Source organism: Heteronotia binoei, chromosome 8, assembly GCF_032191835.1.
Source record: "Heteronotia binoei isolate CCM8104 ecotype False Entrance Well chromosome 8, APGP_CSIRO_Hbin_v1, whole genome shotgun sequence".
In the NCBI taxonomy this organism is placed as follows: domain Eukaryota; kingdom Metazoa; phylum Chordata; class Lepidosauria; order Squamata; family Gekkonidae; genus Heteronotia; species Heteronotia binoei.
In genome coordinates, this window is record NC_083230.1 from 86,612,955 (window position 1) to 86,623,429 (window position 10,475).

Here is a 10,475-nt window from a genome sequence, read left to right on the forward strand (position 1 = left end):
TCAATGGACACTGAGTGTTGGCCAAAGTCATACATTCCTTAATGAACTAATTTATGGTGATCTAGCTAAGCAATTCTTTAAATATTGATAAAAGCTGAACTTGCAACTAGTTGTTTCAGGGCATGTAACTCTGCATCAGTGCCAAGTGTTCAATGAACCGTTGGATTGCTTTGCCCCTCTGTCAGGATATTTTTTGTACTGGCTCCTATCTGCCTCTCAGAAGGCACTCTAGAAAAAAAAAATCTCAGTGAAGAGTGCAGTAACTGCATCATGGCAAGCCACTCGCACATTTGTAATGTACCATTAGTATTTTCTTCAGTTTTGTCTGTTAGGCACTTTCATGCTCAGGGTACCCCGTCTTTGGCACTTACTATGCTATGTGTCTGGCCTTGAAATTTATATTGATAATTTTGCTCTGATTCTTTGAGCTGCTAAACTGAGAATATCTTATTCTTCCGCTTTTCATATATTGCTTCTCTGGGTCTCTCTGTCTGAACCAGATGCTTGGCTATTGGGGAGCTCTTCCTTCTGTTTGACCCTTACATCCCCTTTCTTTACAGGGAGCGCCAGGCTGCCAGCAAGCAGGTCCGACGTACTGAGAAGAAACTGAAGGATGTCCTCTTGCAGGTGGAGGATGAGAGGCGTAATGCTGAGCAGTACAAGGATCAGGTACCTGTGTGGCCTTGAGTGGGTGGTTCTTGGTGACAGGGCCTTGTGATTGGAGGCTGTTCCTTTGCACTCACTCAGCCTGTCTGCTCATGGAAATGTTCTAGCTTGACCTTAAAATATCCAAGTTGTTGACTTAAAGGCTGGTTTGTGGGATGTTTGTGATAAAGGCTGTGTGTTGTATAATAAAAGTAGGTTGTCTGACTAGCATAAACATTACAGTGCAAAACTTTAAATCCACATCCAGGAAGATTTTAGGAACAGACATTCTAGTTGGATGCTTTCATAATCTCTAAACTGCAGAGAAAAGATTTTCCAGTTGGTGACACATGTTTACATGTCAAAAAGAACAGGGCTGTGACAACCATTCTTCTTTACCCTCTACAGGCGGACAAGGTGAACGTGCGCTTGAAGCAGCTCAAACGCCAGCTAGAAGAGGCAGAGGAGGAGGCGCAGCGATCCAATGCAGCACGCAGGAAGCTGCAGCGGGAGCTGGAGGATGTCACTGAAACTGCAGATGCCATGAATCGAGAGGTTAGCTCCCTCAAGAGCAAACTCAGGTACGATGGAGGTTAGGGCTAATCTGGCCCTTTAAACATCTCTAGGCCATGCCTTTATCTGGGCACTGGGTGTTCAAAGTACATACTTATCTTCTTAGTACACCACTTTATTTCTGCATTGTCTTCTCACCAAACAGGCGAGGGGACTTGCCATTTGTGCCACGCCGGATTGCCAGGAAGGGTGCAGGTGAGGTGTCGGATGATGAAGTGGATGGCAAGGCAGATGCTGGTGATACCAAAGCTACTGAATAGAGCGGCTTCTTCGTCCAGATTGCACGTGATAAAGGAGTGGCCCACCACCTTCCCTTTGTCCAGTGGACTTCTGCACACCCTTTCTAAAACCTGCCAGGGACAGTGGAGCACATCTGTCATACTATTCCCTGGAATATGGAGCCATTGGACATTAGCGTCATCCTGCCCAGCTTCCAAACTCTTGTGTTGGATGCCAAAGAGTTGTGACTCTGAAGTCCGATCAGAGCCTGGGAGCTACAGATTCCTGTAGCATAGTCCTTACCATGGCTCCTGGTGAATTTCACATAGTTTGGAGAGTGGTGGGTGGGGAACACTACTCTTTCTGTTGCTGTAAAATCAACTATTTTCTTCCATTAATGAGTTTGATAGATGCAGGGTCCACCCCTCCCCCCCTCCTCTTGTTTGCTTTTGGCAATCATGTTCAATGACCTCACACTTTTGTCCTCTTCTCTCTGCCCACTTTGCCAGTTTGGGAGTAATGTTGAACAGGAGGGGATGAATATCCCCCAATGTGGCTCCCAAAAGTGTTCAAGCTCCCAAAAGTCTTTGGGTAGAGAGCAGGGGGACAGAGCTCCTCCTGGAAGATCCCTCCTGTTGGCTAATATCTGGACAGACCTGAAGTGCAATGGTGTCTGTCTGGTGTCTCTGGCTTGTGTCTAAGGTAGCATGGACCAGTAGTGAGTGACAGGTCAAGGAAGCAGAAAGCTTTTATGTGCTCATTGGAGAATCTCTTTGGGACCAAATATATTTAATGGTAACCAACAGAATCTAGTGGATTTGACTGGAGTGTGGGCAAGGAAGTCCTTTATTGTCATGTCCAGGCCTCTAGCTCTGTAATCAGGGGATGGGTTTAGTTATTCTGCACAGTGACTAAGAGTATATTAAAAGAAGAAAAAACCCTTTTAATCTGCACAGATTATATGTTTGAAGGCCTTTGTATCTTTCGTTTATAAGTAATAAGTAAGAAAAATAAAGGTCTTTATCACTGCCTTTCTATGGGGACTGCGGTTATATAGATAGTCTTTACTTTTCTACACTGTACACTGGTTGCTGGATTTACCTGTATACTTAACCATATTGTATATGCTGCATTTAGACTTCTGAGCAAATGACAAATTAAAATATGGAAGCTCTATACTGTGTGGTTAGCGCTCTCGTTTGGGGAGCCTCCTGTTCAAGTTACTGTCACCAATAAATTTGCAAACTTTTTTTATATAATAAGTGCCTTAGCATGTGCCTCAGCTGTGTCTCCACTACAGTCAGTAATGGATTACCAGTGCTCCACTGATAACAATAAAGATTATCCATGTGCTGTAGTCTTCTGTGTGTACTTATGAGGATGTTCCGTATTCCTGAATGCAATGGAAGAGGCAGGGAAGCTGCTGTCTTGGACACACAATAAGATTGCCTGTTAAACACAGGTAAGTTAATGCTTAAGACATGTGAAAACCATGTGGTTTATTTTAGGTTGGTAAGAAGCATTGCTTTCTATGGTGCAAGTGAATTGTTGGTGACTGTTATCAATGTTCTTTGGTCTATTAGGAATGGAGTGATCCTGGAAGGCAGTATTGCTTGTTTTCTATGCGCAGGGAGTCTCTGTGAGAGGAGCATTCAGCTGTGAAATACCTTAATTAGTACAATCTCAAGGGGGCTGTATTATGGGAGTGCTCAGAACCATGTAGGATGAACATTCAGGTTTTGGTTCTTGCTGGAATATATCTTCTGGTCTGGAAGAGTTGCCGAAGAAGGTTTATGTATTTTTACCAACAGGTGTAAAGATATGACATTTAATGGAGTAGCTTGCATGCTGAAATTCTGTGTAAGTATTCAGTGTAGTGGATGGAATTGAGGTAGGGCTGTGGTTCAGTTGTACAGCATCTGTTTTGCATGCAGAAAGTCCTGGGTTCAATTCCTGGCATCGCCAGTTTAAAGGAATTTAGCAGTAGGTGATGTGAAATACTTTTACAGAAGACCCTGAAGAGCTGCTACCAGTATGAGTAGACAATACTGTGATGGATCAAGGGTCTGATTCAGTATAAGTAAGCTTCAGGTGTGTTCAATTGAATAACATCAGTTCTGAAGTGCAGTGCTTTCATTCAACACTAGGTGGCACATGTCAGTTTGAAAGTACCTCTGCAGTGAACCAATCTCTGGTTATGTCATTTCCTTATTTAAAAAAAAATGAATTGCAGATCAAGTATAGATATTTTAAAATGGTAACTTAAAGTACACTTTTTGAAGGTCTTTCATGTAGTTAATTGGCAGAGAACCTCTCTCGGAAACCTTTTTTAAAAATTGTAATACTACCAATATCCTTGGTGTGCCTACTTTGTGCAGTTGTTGGGGTCAGAGGTTGCACTGAAGCACTCTAGCTTGGAGAAGAGGTAAGGGATGCACGGTACTTAAACACTTCAGGAAAAAAGTGCTCTACACTAGGGATAGGCATGAATAAGAACATAAGAGAAGCCATGTTGGATCAGGCCAATGGCCCATCCAGTCCAACACTCTGTGTCACACAGTGGCAAAAAAGTTTTTATATACACACACACACACACTGTGGCTAATAGCCACTGATGGACCTCTGCTCCATATTTTTATCCAATCCCTTCTTGAAGGTGGCCATGCTTGTGGCCGCCACCACCTCCTGTGGCAGTGAATTCCACATGTTAATCACCCTTTGCGTGAAGAAGTACTTCCTTTTATCCGTTTTAACCTGTCTGCTCAGCAATTTCATCGAATGCCCACGAGTTCTTGTATTGTGAGAAAGGGAAAAAAGTACCTCTTTCTCTACTTTCTCCATCCCATGCATTATCTTGTAAACCTCTATCATGTCACCCCGCAGTCGACTTTTCTCCAAGCTAAAGAGTCCCAAGCGTTTCAACCTTTCTTCATAGGGAAAGTGTTCCAGCCCTTTCAACAGGCAAACTGCAATTTGTGCTTAAAATGGCCAAGTGGTTCATTACGAACTGGTTCAGCAAATGGTGCTGTGCACAAAATAAAAATTGTCTTTTGGGTGGTTTGTGTCATTATCTGTTTATTTTTAGCAGACAGGCTGGTGTCAAGGCAATAATACAAGTGTGCTTAGAAATAAGCTTTGGTATGGCATTATAGATTGAAACCTTGTCTTTATTGGCTACCTGCTGTAGTTGGTAATAGCCTGATGGTGATAAATGCTGATCAGAGTCTGATTTGTCTAAACTAGAAAGACTACCATGATTTTGCATTCCCGGGCGCCTTGGATGACCTTCTAACAAATAACATAGTTTCACTTGTAATACAAACTACATGTTTGGTTTTAGGTTACCTGCTGTTGTGACACTTATAGATGCAACTGGACCAGTAGCCAAGGCCTCATGGATATCCAGCATCTAACTGAATCATGAGCAACATTAATGAATGCTGTGCACTCAGGAACAAATACCAAAGCCAAGTCTTCCTTGCTCCCTCTCCCCTCCATCTTGTACTGTGAAGGCAATTAATTTGTAATTCTAACTGAATACATATATAGAACTCTATTAGGCTGTCTCTATCTGTACACATGCATAGTTCAGTGTTCAGTAACTGGGCTAAGACAATGCTTTGATTAACCAAGGCTGACACTCAATGTCTGTATCAAAAGATAAAGGAAAGCAGGTCTCTTACTCAAGCATGATTTCTCATATTCCGTGATCTGGATTTTCCTCTCTCAGCAGTTCCAGATTAATTCTGCCCTGATTCTGAAGTTTCCAGAAGGTTTGACTGATGGGATATATCAATATCCTTATTGATATCTCTTTCTTTATTCATCAAGTAAAGGAGAATAAAAAGTTGTGTAAATATGAACAGTATCATGAGGGAAGATAAAGTATATGTACATCTTGCTTGCTGTGCTCCATTAGCATTCCTAAAGTTCTGCGCAACTGCTAGCAGCAAAGTGGAAACAGGAATACTTACATCCAGGGCTTTTTTTGTAACAGGAACTCCTTTGCATATTAGGCCACACACCCCTGATGCAGCCAATCCTCCAAGAGCTTACAGGGCTCTTCGTACAGGGCCTACTGTAAGCTCAAGCAGGGTTAGCTACATCAGGGGTGTGTGGCCTAATATGCAAATGAGTTCCTATTAGGAAAAAAAAGCCCTGCTTACATCTGTTGTGACAGTAAAGCTGGAGGGCATTCTCTCCCCCCCCCCCCCTTTTGCAGCCAGGGAATATGAAAAAATGGGGAGGAGGTTTTGAGTTTCCTATGGACATTGTTGCCTGGCCAATTGGAGAACTGTCACTCTAACATGGCATTGGTGTTTATGAGCTCTCAAAAATTGTTCTCTGAAATATTTCACATATCACTGCTTCTCAACTGGGTTTTACACTAACATATACATTACTACAGATGGGTGGTTATAGGTCATTTCACCTATTATGTAGAGGCTAGTTGAAATTTGCCACAAGGTACACACTTAACAGAATCTGCACCATCCACAGCTGCCTGAGAAGTATCTCTCGGACATGTATTGCGTTCAATTGTGCTGAGCAGAAGTACACCAAAAAGCTAAATCCCTGTGCAAATAGGCTCTGCTGGGTCTTGCCTGATGTAAGATATAAACCAGTTTCTAGTGGCCCATGGCATCACAAACTTTTTTTATAACTATACTGCTCATAAATAAGCTTTGAACTACATGGAAAAGGAATGTAGACATACCTTTACGTATTTTTTCCAATAGATTACTAGCCACTCCATATATGGAAGACTAAGACGCTTGTTAGATGTAGACAAACATTGCTTTTTCTTTCTTGGCACTAAAGAGCAATTCATTACACAGGGAATTAGTCCAATCCTACAGTTCTATGTAGTGAAGGGGATATTGTTGAGCTTGGGATGGATGTAAGTTGCGAAATATATACCCCATAGTCAGAAAACTCCTGACATGGCTTTGAAAGAGTAACACGTTCCCATCCATTCTGATCCCCAAATCATTGGGCTGCTTCAGCAATGCCTTTCAGTGTATGTTTTTAGAGGCAGGTCTGGAGAGATCTACCAAAAGCCCCTTTGCTTGAGCCAGAAAGTTCCCAATTTGAACAGAAGAGCTGTGGTAACTACTCCAGAGCAAGCTTTATGGAGTGCAAGCAGAGGAAAAATATCTTGCTAGCTTCTATCTTCTGCTTGCAAAAAAAAAAAGTTGTTAATGAATTACTCAAAATGGAAGCAAGTCAACATTTTTAGTTGTAGTCTAACAATGAAATTACATTTGTTTTTATTCTGCTTAATGCGTAGTCACAGCCCTGCTCTAATCTTCAACATATGTATTAGACACCACCAATCTCCAAAAGACAGATGCTTTCAGTATGTCTTATCTCTGACCTGGACAGATAGGTTTGGAAGAGAGGTTGGATCCAACCAGCTTTTCAGTTGGTGAAAAAGGAAGGCTGTGATCCACTCTGATCACCTAAAAAGGCAGTGCTGAGGACCATGGGACCTGCAGAGACAAAAGCCGTGTGTAACTAGGGGTGTAGTAAAGAGGGGTACTTCTGTGAAATGAGCACTAAAGCAATGCTAGTCTCTGGCCTGTAGCTGTGGTTCTAAATCCCTGTTCCTAAATAAAGGAAGGGGGCGAGATAACTTTTGTTACCACAACCACGTAGAAGATATTGGATTTATATCCTGCCCTATACTATGAATCTCATAGTCTCAGAGCAGTCACAATCTCCTTTACCTGCCCCCCCCCCCACAACAAACACTATGTGAGGTAGCTGGGCTGAGAGAGCTCTTACAGCAGCTCCCCTTTCAAGGACAACTACAACATTTTAAAAAACATTTTGTAGATAAGATCTCTAATAATAAAGACTGAGTCACATGATCTTCTAACACCACACATGAACATTCAAAATGTAGTCATGGGTAAGAAGAAAAACATGCTATTGAGTGGCAAACAGCTCATGGTGACTTCATCCACAGGAGGTTGCAGGAATGAGAACTAAAGTGGTTGGCTGTTGCTTTCATCTGCATGGTAGCCCATGTCTTCCTTTATGGTTGCCCGTATAAGTAGTAGAAAACAGCAAGAGTCCAGCAGTACCTTAACTAACAAAATTTGTGGCCAGGTATGAGCTTTTGTGAGTCACTCCTCACTTCTTCAGATACAGCTAGAATTCTAGCTATAGCAGTGAGGAGTGACTCACAAAAGCTTGTACCCTGCCACAAACTTTGTTAGTTAAGGTGTACTGCTTGATTCTTGCTGCTCTCTACCCAACTTGATCTGTCCCATAAGTAGTTACTGTGGTCAACTCTGCTTAACCTCCAAGCTCTAATGAGCTTGCCTGTGATGGGTTGTTCAGGTGGCTTGACATGGTTAAGCTATTCAATGTGGTGCATGTAAGGGGATGACAAATGTGATGCTCTTGACAATTATGATCTCTAGCAGTGGTGGCTTAAGGGCCACCCAGGGAGATGACAGTGACACAAGCGCAGCCCCTATACTCACAGCTCCCCTTATGGTAACAGTTGTGCTCGGAGAAGGGGAAAAAATGCAGTCTCCTGAAACCAATGTGCTCAGCACATGGGTAGTAGCTAATATGTTGGGCCACTGTAACAGGATTGTCGTAAGTATTCCCTGCTAGGTAATGGGATTTAATAAAAAGACAGGAACAAGCGTTTGACCTTGATATTTCAACAGACAAATTGTACGTATGGTTCCTCTGGGTGCATGCCATTATACGTAGGACTGAGAGACATTTGAAAATAAAATAAAAAAGCTTTCCTGTCTGGCAGTTCTTGGCGAAAGCTCTGCAATTTGGACATAATGTCTGGAACCAAAAATATGTAAGTGCCAATCAAATGTTACGGTGTAGTTAGAATTCAGAATAGAAGGCTGGATGACTTTATTTCTACAAGTGTTGTTTAAACTGAGTTATAGTATTAACTTCCAGGTTTCAAAGCAAAATGAGCAACTAAGAAATAGAACTGAACACTACTTATGTTCTGTACTGCATCACTTTTTAAAAGAATATGGTCACTTCTGAAAAGAAAGTCACAAATTTCTTTCAAACTCTGGAACTGAGGATGGAGACAGGCAATTGTGTCTCCCCATCCGCTGGAAGATGATTGGTATTTTCCACATGGGGACAGGTTTGTGTAGTTCACCTTTGGCTGCTGAGCAGGAATGCATTTCCATGTGGCAGTTTTCCCCATAGTTTTCTTGCTCCAGGACCTCAGCAGCTGCCGTACTCCCCCCCACAACCCAATGTCACAAGGGTTTTTTTTTTTAAATCAGTTGAATACTATTATTGTTTTTAATGATATAACAAGCTGTGAATTCCCAGCCCCTTAAAAAGAGCTGTGCTGGATCAGACCAAAGGCCCATCTGGTCCAGCATTCTGCTCACACAGTGGCCAACCAGCTACCTCTAGCAAGCCCACAAAAAGGAAGACTGCAACAGCATCCTTCTGCCCGTGTTCCCCATTAACTGATATAAAAAGGCATATTTGCCTTTTGCACTGGAAGGAACAGATATTCATCATGACTAGTAGTCATGTTTTTCTAAAAAGTACTTCTCTAGCCTTTTTGTCATGGAGACGTGCCTTTCTTTTCTACTTTTTTAAAATGAGGGCTGGGAATTTAGAGAGTTAAATGCTAATACATGATTTGCCAGATACAAAGAGTTGTTATGATATGCTAATATGGATTTAAAAAAAAAAGCTTGTAGTGGTGGTAGGGCAAAAATGGCTGCCCTGTGGGTAGGGCTGGGAGATTTCAAGCTTTCCCACTCCAGCCATCCAGGCTTTGTTGAAATCTTTCCCAAACCTACTTTGCTACAAAGTTTTGGGCAAGACTGGAGAAAAGCCAGGGAAACTTGGGGCGGGTGGGCTCACACATGCACAACAATGCTGTGGGGAAGCAGAGTGAAAAAATACACTTCCAGCCACCATAAAACCCAGGGCAAGCAAACCATATGGATATGGCTTTTCTGCAGTCATCTGAAATTTGAGATGTACTGGCGATGTATTTGAACTGCTCACAAGCCAAGACTGTAGCCGGAAACATGCTATTAACATTCAGGTATGTACTGTATTTTGAAAAAAAGTCAGTCTGCTTCTCATACTTTCCAATCACGTTCTGTCCATTCCCTGGGTAAGTTACTTAAGGCATGTGCTATACTGAATACAGCTTTGATCACCTGTAGGAGAGAGAGAACCCTGATGCACTATGGGTGGCCTTAGGTAAGGTGCTACTGTTCAGTCTATCTGTCATGATAAAATAACAGATACTGCCTTCAGTTTCTGGAGGAAGAATAAAATGCAAGATGACAAATACAACAGCTGGAACTGGCTCTTTTCCTACTTAATGTACCTAGAAAATATAGATGGATTATCTTTGGCAATTCACACATGTGCACTGGATCCCAGTATTTCCTGTAAGTTCTAAATGATTCTTATTGCCATGTAATTTATCTGCAAGTCACAAAAGCATGGGCCCCTGGAGTAACAGGAATCTGTTGCAGAGCTGACCCCAGACCTGGCATAATGTTATACAGTACCAACAGAAACATTCATGTTCTAGTCTACTCTACGGCGAATGCCCTCCCCTGAGTTCAGCTAGCCCCATTTCATTAATTCTTACTAATCCAGGGCCTAACCACAGCACAGGACAAGACTATTTAAGGAACCAACAAGAGACCATAGCTCAAATACCAAGATGTGTTGTATGGGGACAAATCATTCTACCTCCACATCCAGAGAAGAACAAGTACACAATTGCAGGCCTTGGGGATGGGAACCCGGTAAAAGGAAGAACTTTGCACAAATAATAAGTAGCCCAGGTCAGCAACAAAGCTGAAGGGACAGATGAGTCATACAGGTGCTTTGAAGCAGGATTCTAGGGATGTGCATTCAGAGAGGGTTTTTGAAGACTGATGGAAGTACCTACAGGCACTCTTGCTGTATGTGCCTATCCCTCAAAATACATTCTTGCTTGCCCAAGTGGCTTCCATCCTTTGCAAAATGCTTGCTTTCCTGTACAAATGTTTAGG

General features: G+C 42.3%; 1 protein-coding gene across 1 annotated transcript in view; it reads left to right on the top strand.

Annotated features, from left to right (window-relative positions):
- MYH9 (myosin heavy chain 9) overlaps positions 1-2,794 on the top strand; it is a 104,530-nt gene extending 101,736 nt beyond the window's left edge. The window contains exons 39-41 of the mRNA XM_060245524.1: positions 561-669; positions 1,054-1,226; positions 1,364-2,794. Of these exons, the coding sequence (XP_060101507.1) occupies positions 561-669; positions 1,054-1,226; positions 1,364-1,478 (397 nt within the window). The 3' untranslated portion in view covers positions 1,479-2,794. The remainder of the gene's footprint in view (positions 1-560; positions 670-1,053; positions 1,227-1,363) is intronic.
- The last annotated feature ends 7,681 nt before the right edge of the window (positions 2,795-10,475 follow it).